The sequence below is a fragment of the Balearica regulorum genome, chromosome 1 (genome assembly GCF_011004875.1).
Source record: "Balearica regulorum gibbericeps isolate bBalReg1 chromosome 1, bBalReg1.pri, whole genome shotgun sequence".
NCBI classification, from domain to species: domain Eukaryota; kingdom Metazoa; phylum Chordata; class Aves; order Gruiformes; family Gruidae; genus Balearica; species Balearica regulorum.
In genome coordinates, this window is record NC_046184.1 from 34,478,344 (window position 1) to 34,494,729 (window position 16,386).

General features: G+C 41.1%; 1 protein-coding gene across 2 annotated transcripts in view; it reads right to left on the bottom strand.

The window, feature by feature from the left end:
• Positions 1–5,084: 5,084 nt before the first annotated feature.
• Positions 5,085–16,386, bottom strand: part of SCAF11 (SR-related CTD associated factor 11) — a 42,651-nt gene continuing 31,349 nt past the window's right edge. For both annotated transcript variants that reach the window (XM_075745218.1, XM_075745209.1), the window contains exons 11-15: positions 12,175–14,694; positions 9,460–9,803; positions 6,748–6,966; positions 6,201–6,320; positions 5,085–5,831 (exon numbers count right to left, since the gene is read on the bottom strand). In XM_075745218.1, the coding sequence (XP_075601333.1) occupies positions 5,703–5,831; positions 6,201–6,320; positions 6,748–6,966; positions 9,460–9,803; positions 12,175–14,694 (3,332 nt within the window). In that variant the 3' untranslated portion in view covers positions 5,085–5,702. The remainder of the gene's footprint in view (positions 5,832–6,200; positions 6,321–6,747; positions 6,967–9,459; positions 9,804–12,174; positions 14,695–16,386) is intronic.

A 16,386-nucleotide genomic window follows, 5' to 3' on the forward strand; every position in this document is an offset into this window, starting at 1 on the left:
GACTTCAAAACCATCTGCAGTTGGTTTTAATGGCCTGCTGGTTGTATCACAACTTGCTGTTTCTCACAACGCTGTTGCGTTGGCTTCTCCCGATCTGTGATAACCAGAGAGTAATCTGAGCCCATACCGTTGAAAAGGCTGATTGCTTTTTACCTTCTTAGGCGAAAAGAAATGCAATAGTAGAGTAACAAAAAAAAATGTCATGAAGATGAACCATGGTAAGGTGTGTCTTCTGCTCCTATGTTGGGTGGCTTTGGGACAGCTGTTTTAAGGTAGCCTTTGAACACTCTTTAGGTGGATTTGCCGCAGTCTGTGTTCTGAGAGGGTTTGCTGGTTTTGTTTCTTGGGGGTTTGAAATCCGCATGTCCACAGGTAAGTTGCTGTCCTGGCTAGGAACACATTTTTCTGATATCGAAATGTCTGCTTGTTCCTTGCCTTTGGCCAGGGCTCTCTGTGTTTATATTGTTTAGGCTGGAGTTACGGGGCAAATCATAAAGTGTGAAATGAGTCCTCCAGGATGGCAGAGGGAGGTGGGGGATGAATCCCTGGGAGAATCTCCCACAGGGAGGGACTTTTTATGAGGGACTTCTTTGTAAAAAGGAACTGTAAGGGCATGTAGTGATAGAACAAGGGGTAATGGTCTTTCTTAAACTGAAAGAGGGTCGATTTAGATCAAGTATTAGGAAGAAATTCTTTCCTGCTAGAGTGGTGAGGCACTGGAATATGTTGCCCAGAGAAGCTGTGGTTGCCCCACCCCTGGAAGTGTTCAAGGCCAGGTTGGATGGAGCTTTGGGCAATGTGGTCTAGTGGAGGGTGTCCCTGCCCATGGCAGGGGGGTTGGAACTAGATGATCTTTGAGGGCCCTTCCAACTCAAACCATTCTGTGATGCTATATCTAGCGCACACAAAATAGTCATTCTATGATTCCCACACTCCGAGTTGGTTATTTAATCCCTTGTGTTTCAGGGATGCTGAGGTCACGTAGCAAAGCCACATGCCTCGCACAGGGAGCAGCAGCTCAGTTAGTTAGTGTATTGGTGTCATTCAAAGACACTCAAATCTGAGGTGGCTCTTGTGCTTCCAAGATATGTCATCATATTTTTCAGGGGCTTAGAGTTTATCAGTCTGACACAGTCGTTTAACTGCCAGGTACCAAACAGTGGTAAATAACGACGACCGAACAAGCTGAGTGTGTGGCAGCCTTTTCTCCTAGATGCCGTCTAGCAGCCGGCTTCCCTTTAGGGTGCGCGGGTGCCCTGGGTCTTCAGGCCTGCAGGCAGCGCCCATCCTGCTGCCCGTGGGAGAAGCGCCGCTCTCCTCTTGGCACTGAGCAGAGTGAGCCGCTGGCCGTGCTTTGGCCGTTAGCTCCTGATAAACGTCTGCACCACGAATACCTGCGCAGCAAACGTCTGTCCCTCTGGAACTCGGGGAGAGAAAGGCAGGCAGCAGTGTTCCTTGTGTTAGAGGAGACCCTACCCATCATGTGTAAGCTACCTTCCTGGTCCTCATGAGCCCCAAAGTTTTGTTACAGGCTCTGGAATTTATAGATAAACTCTGACTTCCAAGAGTTGTTATTTTCTTTCATCCCACCTGTTATTGCATCGAAGCATCCAGGAATCCCTGGCTATTTTTGACTGATGCTTCTCATAAAACAGTCAGCGGTTTTAGGTTTAATTCCTGCAACACTTTAGGACTAATTATATGACAACCTGCTGCCAAAATTCCTTGGGTTTGGCTCCTGCAGTAATTTTTCTCTGTGTTGAATTCTACTCTGGGTTTGATTGTTTACTGTGGATAAGCAGCATCTACAGCATTGCTGTAATCCCCTGTATTTATTGCACAAACAGGCCATGAAAATGAAGCTGAGGTTGAAAGCTTACTGCTGGTGTGAGAGTCTTTGGGAGGAGTGACTGCATAATATTGGAAAAAAAATGAGTGAAGTCAGATTCAGTATCCCAGCCTGTGCCTGCTCACAGCTTCCTCTCCTTTTACACAAGTAGTTTCTTGTTGTTTTTTTTTTTTGGTTTTTTTTTTTTTTTTTTTAAACTATAGGTTATAGGTTTTTTTTGTTTTAAATGCGTGAAACCCCTCACTGGCCTGAGTGCACATATAGTGCCAGGACACAGCTCAAATCTTTGCACGTGGAAGAACCAACCTCTGCGCTGCCCGTGTGCGGCAGACTGCCCGTGAAGGCCGAGGGAGGAGCGGCAGGCACAGCTTAAGTCAACCTCGTGTGCTGAGAAGCCCTGTGCGACAACAGATGAAGCCCTGACTTTTGCTGTTAGGATGCTTGAAAAGATCCGTGCCCCCAAGCAGGCATGTGGAAATAAGACTGGCTAACAACTTGGGCAGGAAGTTTTTAAGTAATTAATTAACCGTAGTTGGCTTAAATTACTTTCTTCTTCAAGACTATCTTTTCTTGGAAATAATGATGTTTTTCAGCATGTCTTCCCTCTGCCTCTGATGCAGTGACCTTAGCTGTGTCTCCGTCTACTTGAGGCAACATCATACGCATCGTGACTGACAAAACCCTTCCTGGTGCAGTCTCCCTAGCCCGGCTGCACTAGGTGATGCCAGCTGCAGGACCCTCCTGCTGCAGGACCTGCTCTTCCTCATCCTGAAGACTCGGCCTCAAGGAACTGACTCCCCTGAGCCTCCCTCCCTCCCTCTCCCCAGGGAACATCCTCGCCCAGCCCCAAGTCTTGACCTCATTTTCCACCCTTGCTGCTCAGGGGTGAGCTCTTTCCTAAGACCACGTGCCCACTGAAAACAAACCCCCTGGAAAGGAAGGGGAGCCCAGAAAACACAGAACAAGATTAAATATGCAGATGGTTAGAAGTAAAAGTAATTACACCACTTTCTGAATTAAACCACTTGAGCCAGATTCATGTAAGACCAAACACAGACTACTGCCAGCTTAGTGAAAAGAATTTATTAGAAACTGTTAAGCACTACACAAAACTAGTTTTTAGAGTATTTTTTCAGTAGACAGCACTCCAGCCTTATGCTACAAACACCATATCGTGGACTTTGGAGGGCCACTGTGCTCGTAAGATACATCTTTAGAATGAGACATTCAAGCAGCATGCACAGTGAGAGGGGAAGGAGTGCAAGGAAACCCTTTTGCTTTGCATAAATTCACAGAAGGTACGCGCTTTGTACTCGCTTTCCTCCAGGCCATTTGGGTCGAATGCCTTCCCCCTACCCCAGAGGCGCGGAGGGGCTCAGCGGCCCCAGCCCTCCCCCTTCAGTGCTAGTGCGCGCCAGGACTTTCAGCACAAGTTTCAATAAATAGAAGTACAGCTTGCATACCATGTTAACAAAACCATGATTACACCGTTGAAGGACATGCCTTCTTGGGGCAGCCGCACCAACAGTGACCTTACTGCTTTTTTGGGAAAAATAGGAGGACAGGCTAAGTATTAAGGCAATGCTTTTTTTTTTTTTTTTTTTTAATTGAACATAGAAATTGTAACTAACTGCTATTTTCTGTTAAGTTTGGAAGTATTTCATTGTAAAAATAAAGTTACGGATCACATGCTGTTCTCTCCGATATTCTTGTGTTTTGAAATACAGTGGAGCATCACTATAATCACTGCCCCAACAATGTGGCAGCAAGTGACAGCTTATCTTCCAGCCAGAAGCTGCAAAACAAGAAACGAATGACCCCTCCCCTCTCCCAGGTTAAACCCTCCCTTGTTCCTTCCCATCCAATTTCCACCTCTCCTCTAAAAGGGCGAAAAAAAACCCACAAAACATTTATCTGGCTCCTGAGAGGAGGAGCTTTATAGCAAGGCTCAACTGTATAGAGTAAAAAGATATAAAAAGTCATTAAAAATCCCAAAAATTCAGAGAAAGAAAATGTAATAAAAATAAGTACGCACGGCGTGATAAACCAGGATAGACATAGCAATTTGCTACAACATTTTTCAAAAAGTGCTAACCAATTTTAGCTTAAAATAGTTCAAGAGATCATACAAATTGCTACCACAGTGTAAAACTGAATAATTTTGAAAAATCTAAAACCTGGCTTGACTGTAGAAAATGTATTATATCTGTTTCTAATTTACACAGTATTTTTATTTAGGCACACAAAAATAAATATAGACAGTCAAATGCTTCATTACGTCTACAGGAAGTTATAGTTAAAACCAAGTGATCAACTGTTGTGACAAACATCACATTTTTTTTAAACTTACATCTCTCTCTATAAAAATCACATGTGTACAGGGGTGCATATCCCTTATTTCATCCTCAGGCTTCCACAGAAGTTACCTACAGGGTAAGCCTGTTTTCTGCCAAGAAAAGTCAATTTGGGAACTACCAGCTTCGAAGAGGTCATTTCTCAGAAAATTTGATGGCTACTTTCTGCATGAAGGGTTTGTTCCCACTGTGGGCCAGGAGCCCTCAGGCTGGAGCAAAGGTTGTTGCAGGATGGCAGGAGGGGAGGGGAGTGCCAAAAAGTTCATACTGCTGTCTGAGTGTAGGGGAACAAATATTTTCATCTTGGAGTGAGGCTCCTTCTCCCCTCAAATGGGGAAGGATCTGAAGCTGTTCTCTTCACGAGGGGCATGCAGTGATCTCAGCGTTGCAGCAACCCTCCCTGCTGCTACCTCAGTAAAACGGGTTTTACCTTAGCTGGAAGCATTCCCCTAGCACATCCTTTGCTTTTAAAATGCTTGCACTCCCACTACTAACCTCTCCACATCAAAGTGCTGGGGGGAGTAGAAAAGCTGTTGCACATGAGTTCAGGTTGCGCACACTCAACGATACCAGTCTGGTGGTTCGTGCTACGGTCCCTGGTTAGCAACGAAAAGTGTTACGCAGCCAGGACTGGCACAACTGCTGGTCTCTGACCAATGGGAACCAGTAACAAATTCCAGCTTTCTTGATTTTACTAGAAGAAGAAACTGGTTTATGTTCCTGAAGATCCAGCTCTAGCCTACTACTTCCCTACTAATTCAGGGCAGGGTTAGACATGAACTGAGGTTGTCAGTGTGTGGTGAATGAGGGCTTTCAGCACAGAATAATTATTCAAGTTCATCCCACTATCTTGAAACAAATGGAAAAACGTCACAAACAAAACCAAGCAGCATAATTTTTATTTGGTGTTACAACAGATGTGCAGCGCCCAGGGTGCTGGGCACTGCATTTTACTGTTTATGATTTTCCTTTTTAAAACCTAAACAGTTCTGTTCAGACAACTCCATGTGCTTTTTTTATATACACATTGTGACCCCTGCATTCAGCCTGTCCAGTTAACGCTAAAAATATTTGTCAAGGCAATACATTATTTTGTCTCTGCTATAATTAGGGAGAAATCAAAAGAAAAATTTTACTTTAATCTGACCGATTACATGTACTGTACATACCTGTTGCAAACCCAATGTACTCAGAAGCTTCTAATTTAATGCACTCTGTTATTCAAGTCAAAATGCTGTACATCTAAGTATCCACACAATCGTACATTCCTAATGATTCTTCTTTACACCTTTATTTTTTTTTAGACATCTGCTTTAAAAAGGAATAAAGAAGTCGCCCTGTAGATCTATATTTCTTTAGAACAAAACATTATATACTACATTGAAAAATAATTTTATCAAAACCAGATTCAAATCACTGTCATGTACAATTTTCAGTTAATGGTTCATGTTGAAATTGCACTTTGCAGATAGAATAAAATTAAAAACTGAAAGCATGTTCTATTTCCTTTCACAGGAGACTGCCTCTTCGGGATTTTTCTTCCGTGAATGTTTGTATTTGTCTACATACGCTTTCACTAGATTTGCCACTTTTGCAGAATTAACTTCTCCGCTCTTGCTATGACAAACCTACAACAGTTTTAAAGAAAAAAAAAAAGTTTGAAACATTTCTGTGGATTTGCCACTGTTCCACATTATGTATTCATTTCCCCAAGAGCCCAGGGTTCTCCATTTCAGGCAGAACAACTGCAGAATCTCCTAATACTTCCCAACTGCTTTCCAGATACCTCTGAATTCCCCTTCAACTCTTTCACACAATAAATGAGTTACTTTCTGAGGAGCTGAGAAAGCTCTCGTGGATGGACAAAGACCAAAGTATTTTTGCTTTTTCCGTTCCCTCTCCCAGCAACTACCAGTTGTTCCCACAAGATTAAGAAATCCACCCCAAACCCTACCTCAACTGCAACACATGCATTTCAGGTTACTAGATCAACTTACTTTATCTACAGCTTTCCGAACAATTTCTTTGTATTCTTCCTTAGTGATGTCTTTATTTTGGTAGAAAGGTTTAATAGCTAGTTTGACCTCTTGTGCCGCTTTTTCTTGAATTAACAATTTCTGATGAAAAAACAAACTTGAGTGTTATTTTTCACTGCCTGCATAGGTTTTTTTTTACCAATCACAAACTGAAACTTTACAGGAAGAAGTTACTACAGAAGACTAGAAAACCCCGCTCCCCTCACTCACATTGTAGCTCTCGTGAGAGCTACCTGGGTTTTACTAAGAACAGAATGTTGTCCCACAGCAATTACAGTATTATTCATAATCATGTAGGTTTAAAGAAGATGACATTAAAGCAAGTCAGCTTGCTAGTTTATGTCCTACAGCCACCACAGAAGTATCACATATACGATGGTATCAAGTATATTACACAGAAGGGGTATTGTCATAGTTTGCCACTTTTTAGCATATCAGAATTTGTGTATATGTAATATATAAATAAATAAAACAGTATATATAAATATACTCTGAACTTTGAACTTGCCTGGTCCTTCTTCGAGCTATCTGCACTGGCTTCCACTGTTACACTTGCTTTGTTTTCTCCCAATTTTACAGCCGCATTAGAGTTTTTGATGTGACTTGATGACGTCGCATTACCCGAACTTGGTCCCTGAACTGTTCCCACATTTCCCAGGACTGCTGTTGGAGCAGGCAAGGCTGGAGCACTCATGTTATTACTTACATGAGCAGCATTTGGAATACCCTGTTTTGAAAAGTTACCAGTAGTTAATACATTATCCTTCAGTATGACAATGCACCTTTCTAGAAGCCTCAGCAGCTATAGGAAAAGCCTCAGTATTACATGCTTTGGTTCATTAGCTAATTTCCACACTATCCATCATTTTGGAAGGTACTTATAGCCTATCAGATCTACTCAAAGGGGAAAAAAAAAAATAGAGCTTGAAAAGTCATGTTGCCACTTGAAACAAAGCTTGAAACCACGTCACCACTGCGGTTGCTAGATTCTGGCTCCGATCCCAGTGATAAAGCAAAGTATCCTGCAAACAGGCACGGAGGGTGTTACACAAGGGGAAGGAAGCTTATGGCTGCAGAACCTCTCTGCTTGCCACACGGCAGTATAGGAAGCCCTTGGTTTGTAAATCACATTAACAGTTTTTTAAAACTCAGCACCTAAACATACATACAAAAAGTTACCTCAAACCACACTTGCATTCCTGCATCATAACAATGCTGCTTTGGAAACATTTATTATCCTGTTATCAGCTTGAACTTGTGAATAAATTTCAAATATAAACACACCGACAAGTCTACTTGAGGCTAGAGATGAAACGCTGGATCTGTTCTTCAGGGAAAGCCATTTTCTGTACATTTCCAAACATCACCAAATGATACCATGGACACTGTCGATACTTTGGAACCGAAAAATTAATCAGCTCGCAGACCTCAGACAGAGGTCATTTTTAGCAAAAGTCAAGGTGGCATCCTCCCAACATGTTTCTGGCAGGCTGCCCTAACTCCTACTTTTTTGCAGGTCATCACCATTACTTTTTTCACATCTGTGTTTATCCAGATGGAAAATAATGAAACAGGAATTTGAGCTCCTTGGAAAGGACACAGATATTGAGCTGTTTATAATCAGTATGCTAACGCTTGCCACTGCGTGCTCTTCGTCTTCCTTTCAAGAGGAAGGACAGGTGGAGTCCCACAGCAGTCAGTAATTTCCACTGTGCTACCACCAAGGACTTGTCCAGTAAAAGCTCAAAGAAAAAGCAGCAGCAGCTCCCAAAAGCACTCAGGTTCATGGATGCCATTCCACAAAGAAGGTAAGAGCAACAAACATAACAGGGGCTTTACTAACAAATAACTGTATTTTGGAGCAATACACACTCTTTATAGAAATGTACTTATTGCTGCAGGAGATACTCTTTCACAGGTTTGTAGCCCATGTTCTGACTTCTTATATTTTTAGAGGTTAAACCTACTGCATTTCCAATTCTGAAAATATTTTCATTACAGACAGCAGGCATTAATCAAATGTACAAGCAATCTACCAGCATTTTAGTCCCAATAGTACCTTGCAGAGTATTAAAGTATTTCATATGGCCTGTAACCTCACTCAGTATTTCCCACAGTACTTTACTCCTTTTGTTCTAAGTTAATGAATATGAATGGATAACAGCAGTTGAAAGTGAAAAGAATGTAGGCCATTTATCAGTTCGCTTCAAATCTTTAGAGATGATGCATGAAAACAGAGGGTTAGAAATCGTTTTTCTAGGACATCACTTTTTCAACCTGGGATGCAGGGGAAAGTGTTTTAGGTTAGAGCAGGCAGCCTGCAACAGAAGAAAAGCACAAACCTCAGTCACAGATGCAGCGTTACATCTCCTCACAGGGCTATGTATTCTCCTGGAAGTTGTTCATATTCCTTTCCCTGATATAAAAGCTCTTAATATAAACAGCTGGCTACAGAAGGAGCTCACATACACAAAGGCTATTTAAGATAGGCACAAAAAGATGGTCTGACCTGCCCCAAGCACGGCAGAGTCTTTTTGAAACTGGAGAAATGAATTGTGAGTTAGGTCTCAAAGAGGAGCAAAACCAGGAGAATCAGGCAAGAAGGGTGAAGTAAAATGTACCAGAGAAAGCTTGGAAATTATTAACAAAGAGGCTCAAAAGATTAAACAGAATAGAAAATGGGGTGGGGGGGGAAGCCGCTGAGATAGTGACAGCTGGAGAATGGAAGTATGGAACAAATGGGTGCCATGCAGTACTCGATAATTTTCTTCTGATACACCCCATGGGATGAGAACTGCAGCAAAGAGGTTGAGGTCACTTCTTACACGCTGCTGAAAAGGGATTCAAGCATTTTCTAAAGCTTAAAAATCAGGTTTTGAAAGGGAAAGCTTAGTTTTGGAAACAGGGCACTTCTTAGAAGAAAAAGGTAGTGGACAACTTTGATGAAATTTTTTAGTGTTCCATTACCAGCTGGAACACCTTGTTACCACAAAAACCCAGTCATGGTGGTATGTATTAGTATTAAAAAGCTACAGCCCCAAAACAACCCATATCCTCATGGATACTTCCACTTTAAATTTGGTGTGGGGTGGAAGACAGACAGGCAAGAGAGAAAGAAACTGCAAGTATAAATTTATCAAGACTATGGTATTCAATGTAAGAAACCCTGAAGTGGTATTACTTCAATACTGCTCTTGCCTTGGCTTCTGATAAAGCATACCTGCAATTGTTTTCCATCTTGCTGTGAAGCAATGTAGCTGACTTGTTGAGATGGTGGGGGTGGAGGTGGAGGCGGAGGTAATCCCTGAGACAAATTTGTGGGAGCAGCTACCTGTATGAGAGGCACTCCGGTAGGGAGATGCATGGGCATCGGAGGGTGGATGTTGAAAGGACTGCGTTGCATATTCATCATGGGAGGATGGACACCCACTGGATACGGAAAGATATTCATGGGTTGGTGCTGTGCATTCACTTGCGGCATTACATTCATTTGTTGCTGCATCATATTTATTGGTAACTGAGAACCATCACTTTGCTGGTTGCCTTGGTCTTTGAGGTTTGGATCTACCAAAAGAAAAATCAGACAGTATATGAAGTAGAAAATCTGTACTTCATAAAGTAGAAGTAGAGCCAGGTGTCAAAACTCTTTATGAAGTAAAAGCTTTCTATCATCTGAATATTTTAAAGATATTGCATTACATTATTACACTCATCACCAGACGTGTCACAGAATCATAGAATCATTAAGGTTGGAAAAGACCTCTAAGATCATCAAGTCCAACCGTCAACCCAGCACCACCATGCCTACTAAACCATGTCCCAAAGTGCCACGTCTACATGTTTTTTTGAACACCTCCAGGGATGGTAACTCCACCACCTCTCTGGGCAGCCTGTTCCAATGCCTGACCACTCTTTCGGTGAAGAAATTTTTCCTAATATCCAACCTAAATCCCCCATGATGCAACTTTAGGCCATTTCCTCTTGTCCTATTGCTAGATACTTGGGAGAAAAGACCAACACCCACCTCACTACAACCTCCTTTGAGGTAGTTGTAGAGAGCGGTAAGGTCTCCCCTCAGCCTCCTTTTCTCCAGACTAAACAATCTCAGTTCCCTCAGCCACTCCTCATCATGTCACGGAGCCAAATGCTAGTTTCTGAGTTTAAAAAGTTCCGGTTACTAGGGAGGTCTCAATTTTGAATTTCTATTCTACTTGTTCCCACAGCACAGCTAATAAATTATTTCATTGCAACTAAACAGTAATTCACCCCCAAACAGCAGGAAGACAACACAACTTATCCAGCTTCTGCAAGTGCAGAAGGTTAGTCATATGTTATCACATATGCAATGCTCTGCTCCCCTTTGCCTGATTCACACACACTCACTGTAGCTATTTCTGGTAACTACAGAAATACTCTGCTGGGGTTTTTTTTCCACTGAATAATAAGTCATCCTCAACCAATTTCAAAGATGTTCATATTCAGAAAGAATGGTTCAAAAACCCTGTAAATGGTACAACAGGTAAAGCCTAGAAGTAAAAAAACCTCTGGGGTGGCACTTTAAAAAATTACTGTCTTCAACGGAAGCTGAAAAGTTAAAGTCTAGATACAAGCAGCAAGCCTTCCAAAAGTCAAGAAATTAGTTCTGAGAAACAGTTGATGGGTTATAATTCAGATGTCCTTCCCTTAGAATCCCTTCCTTGAGGAACGCCGTCTCCTAATTCACAGGGAATGAGATTTAAACCCTTATGCCTCGCCCCAAATCACCTTTTTTTAAAGATCACAGGATAAACAGAATCACTGAGGTTGGAAGGCCACCTAGTCCAACCCCCCCTGCTCAAGCAGGGTCAGCAAAAGCAGGTTGCCCAGGACCATTTTGCCCAGGACCATGTCATGATGTCAACCTAGCCTGTTTTATCCAGTTTTGAGAGATCACTGTACTATTCTCAGCTGAATTCACATTCCAAAAGTGAACACAACAGTGTGATTGTTGCTGAACTATGTGAAATAAAGTCTGTAAATCATACAATGCTTTCATCTAAAGGTTTGATAATTTTTGCCTGCAGCGGACTGAAGGTTGACAAAGTTGCCTAAAAACTAAGAAGCCGCTGATGCAGTTGTCTCTGAAAAGAGGAAGAAAACTGCTGGTGTATAGGATGAAAATGGATAAACGTGAAAGACAAAACAAGGAGACAATGGGAAAGTGCAAGTGTGGTTGCCTTCAGAACTGGATTTGACAGGTTTTAAATACAATTCATATCTGTCTTTTACTTCAGAGCATTAATAATCTGTGGATGACTTCTTCGCTATTCAGAATCAATCTCATCCACAGTTAACTCACTTTCTACCAAGAAGTTTATTTCTGTCAGGGCAGTAACCTTTTAGATACAAAATACTAAAAAATATTAGGCTTCCATTGAGGCTTTAGAGGAATTTTAATGCTAAAGTACAGTAGAAGTACCAGGTTTGCATTTATAAATCTCTCTGGATTTTTTAGGCATACAAAGAGGAAAATGCTTATTTAGAAGCAAGATAAACGTCAACATAATCATCTGTTGTCTCTGGAATCTACTGTGTGGGTCTGCACAGGCAAATGCAAATCTCATTGAAAAAAAGTACGTTTTAAAAAGATGTGCAGATGCCAACAGTAACCATGAAGAGGATATGCTTTCTCTTCAACCAAATCGATTTACCTAACTAGCACTCTTCAGATGCATAGTCCTTAAATTACAACTAACTTTAAGCAAAACCAAAAAGCCATCAAAACACAAGAAATCCCCAAACTCCACACCTACAAACCTCCATGTTGCAAAAAGACCATAGATTCATCCTGAATTATTTTGAAGAACTATTCAACTCAAGATAGGCCAACGTGATTAGGATTTTACTCAGCTACTGTACTTGTGACTAAGCTTTTATGTTTCAAACCCATGAATACCTTGATCAGGTGTCTCCTCTTCTTGTCTCATTCCCCATCCAGACTGTGGGCTTGATGAATTGCGTCCTCTTCTTGAATAATAATTCTGCACATCAGCAGGTAAAGTCTTCCTTACAGCCCAGCTGGATGCAGATGTCCACCCAGATCTGTCAGCAGGTGTATCGAAAGAATAATCTTGTTCGTTCTTACGCTTGTATGGCTGATGTTCTGGGCACCTTGAAGTTTCATTCCCAGAACCACTGGAGTTCCCTGAGACAGGTTTTCTATTTTGCCAGTGATTTTCACTCTGATCTCCATACATGAAGCCACCTCGGCCACGCCCACCTCGGCCACGCTGACCTCTCCCTCGATTCGGAATCCAACCTGAACCAAAGTTTTTATTCCAAGACTGTCCTGAATTATCATGCCTGCTGTCATCCCAATGTGGTTTATCTCTCTCTCTGTTCCTGACTTCTGGAATAGAGTTTATCCTTTCCATTACCCAGTCTGGACAATCATTTCTCCGCTTGTCTGAAGAACACTGATCATCATTGTTTTTTTCTGTATTGTCCTTCTCTTTTTTAAGATTTTCATTCTGTTTTTCTTGATCACTTCTTCTGTATCGATCATTTCCCCTGGGACTCCTCCAGCTGTCATTTGCCCATCTGTCTTTCCATCGAGGTGAATGACTGTCCCTCTCATTTCTAGAGAACGAAGAACCTTTGTTTCTTGTCCTAGATCGTGATCTTGACCTAGATCGTGACCGTGACCTAGACCACCTCCTATTTCTTCTTTCTCTGTCACGATCTCTTCTTTGACTATCTCTATCACTGCTTCGAGACCTAGATTTTTGCCTTGGAGACGAATCCTTAGTTCTTGACCGAGAAGATGATCTCCTGCTTTCCCTGACAGTTTCCCTTTTGGGAGATCGAGATGGTGTTTTTTTCTCATCTTTGAGTGTGTCTCTCTTCGGAGACCGAGATAAGGATCTCCTTCCTTCCCTGACAGTTTCCTTCTTGGGTGATCGTGAGCTCCTGTCTCTGGTCATCTCCCTTTTAGGGGATGGTGACTGAGATTTCCTGCCCTCTCTCCTAGAAGGAGACCAAGTTGTTGATGGAGAGTGAAATCTAGACCTTCTAGTTCGAGTCTTTTTATCTTTTTTGAGTTCTGACTGGCACTCTCTTTCTTGAGGAACAGTTTCATCTTTTTCATCAGAAAGTCCTGAAGCTGATGTACAGTTTCCCACATCACACTGTAAAGAGTTCACTTCTCCTTGCTCTGTACTTTCAACTGGTGGTAACTGCTCAATCTGAGGTTCATTCTGATCACTGCAAAATGAGTCACAATCCATTGGTATCATTTCATTGTTATCTTCACCAAAATGTTTATGTTCAGCATTTACCTGGGGTGACTCTGAAGTTCTAACCTCTTCACTTTCTGGCATGGTGTTCTCTTTTAAGGATTGTTCTGATGTACTGTCCGTAGAAATACTGTGTATTAATGTATCTGGTTCTTCATCTTGAACAGTTTTTAAGTTTTCAATATTTGTACTTGCACAGTCTACTACTGCTTTTTCTTCAGCCTTGGAATCATCTACTTCTGTGGCTTCTGGATGCTCAGGCAATTCGCTTCTGGGGCTCTCTAATGGCTGATCTTTTCCCAAAGGTTCTGGATATTCCAACAATTCATTTTCTGGACTAGCTATGGGTTGATCTACTTTTGTCAAAGTTTCTACATTCTCCAACAATTCATTTTGAGGACTACACAATGCCTGATCTACATTTTCAAAAGTTGCATGGTCACATGCTTCATCTCTGGGACTAGCTACTGTTTCCATTTGTTCAGGAGTATTTTCACAGATGTCCTGATTTTTAAGATCCACATTTTTTTCAGTAACTCCTTTTACTTCAAATTCCTGATTTTCACCCCCTGAAGTTAATACTGGAGGTTCTTGGACAGAAAAACTTACATCCGTGTTGCCTGAAGTATCTTCAACTTTGTCACATTCTTCTGTAGTTTCCTCAGTTTCTGCATGTTCACTACAGCTCTCCAATCCATTAGCAGATTCTGTTTCCACATTATTTTTCTGTGGAAGGCTTGCGTTATTGCTTTCATTATCTGACTGCTGGTCTTTATCTAATGTTAGAACTGCTTCAGACTCAGCAATGTCATCACCTTCCACTGAATCACTGGACGATTTTTCAGAACGTGCAGAACTTCTCAGTTTCTTCTTAACCACAGGCGTTTGTTGTTTAACTATTCTTTTAGACTTTCGTTTCGGAGGAGCCTTCTCTGATTCTGAAGGAGATTTATTCAGAGATGAGTTATTGCCATCAGGGGCACCACATGCAGAACTGCTTGACCGAGGTGAGCTCCGAGATTGACCCAGAGTCTCATTTTTGCTGTTTCGTGCAGACCTTCTTCTAGGAGTAGTAGTAACTGATTTCCTTCTATTTCCTCTAGTGCCAGATGAACCAGAAGCTTGCTTTTTCTCTTCTCCCTCTTGGGTACATGCAACAGCATATCCTTTACCTGAAGATTCTAATAAAAGCAGAATACATTAAAGTTTGATGATGATAATAATTATTATTATTATTTATCCAAACACAGCTAAGCACATAAAACGACCTTCTCCAGTTTAACAGATATCCTCAAATAATACAATTTAAGATTTAGTATGAAATGCTGCCACAGCTTTTTTTTTTGTGTGTGTGCAGACTTTTATTTTTTTGAAGAACAGAATCAAGCTAACAAAGCAACACCTTAGACATTGAGACACACATTTTATAAGCATTGCCGGCATGGCTACATGGACAGTAATGGCATTCATGATGAAACTGCTATTGATGTTGCTGTTTGAAGATAGTCAGCATTTAAGCTATTAAAAAAGTAACAAATTAACCACACTACATTGTTAGCATATAGCAGTACCTGTCATTCTAAAGTGAGCCTGCTGGCAGTGAAGCCTCAGTATTACAGAAGTGAAGCTCAATACCACAGAAAGTGCCATTTTTAAATGGTCATCAGTGGATGATCACACGGGAAGCAGTTGGTCAGAAGCAGCAATGACAGCATACCTCTCTACACAATCTAACTTCAGACAATGCAAACTCATTCATGAGTTCTAACGGACAGACCCTGCACACTCCATGACAAACTGGACTTAAATTCTGCTGTAAGGCCCCCGGGGTGCGTGCAGCACCTAACAAACTGAATAAGGAGTGCAAGTTCTGAGACAGCCGAGGGTGCATAAAACCCCCCTAAAACTCTAAAAAGAATGACTGTAAGTCACACACAGCAACACAGCAGTACTTGTGTTGATACTGTATTAATTTATTTCATGCAACCCAAAATTTGACAAAAGTTTTTGTAGGGAAGCTAAGGGTTATATTCATTGCAAAGGGAACAGACTGTTCTCTTGATACCTATGAAAGCTTATGAGGGGCAGCTCAGGAATTAAAGATTAATAATAATTAACTAAGTATGCTTGAATGTAATACTCTCTTCCGAACTAAATCAATTTCTTGAGATGTCCATTAATTTATTTCATATTTTGTGTAGACTTCAGAAAGCATTAAGGATTCAGTGTGTAAATTAGGGGCTTTTTACAGCTTCATTTTCATACACTAATAGTAGAAACTTGCTAAGAAAGATTAATTTCTATGGATTTTGCAATGTATTTATCTCATCAGACAGAGTCTTGATTCTAACTCGGTACAATGTAGTTATTTCCCATGCTTTTACTGCACTATTTGTTTAATGTATTCTTAAACAAATTGTATAAAAATAAGATAGGAATAAGACACATATGTAATAGCACAAAATACTGTATCATTTACTACTTTGTTAGCAGAATCAAAACCATACCACTGCCCATTAAATGTAAACTTAGCATCTGATAACCTTAGAGCAAAAAAATATAGTTTTGGGTTTTGGATGTTGATTGATCAAATTATCACTTAAGATAATGAAAACCAATTGTATCAATGGTATAGAAGGCACCATATATTTAAAGAAAACAACATGTGTGGTAAAGAACTTCCAATGGAGTTTTAGGTGACTGGCATTATTTGAGGTATTTGAACATTACACACCTGAAGTTCAGGCAAGAACGTATGGAAACATACAAAAATAACTTAAGAATTGATTTGCTGTGTCTTGTTAGCACGATAATTTCACATTTCAAAATCACACCTTTAAGAGAGGAAGTGGAATGCTTACGTAAAACATATC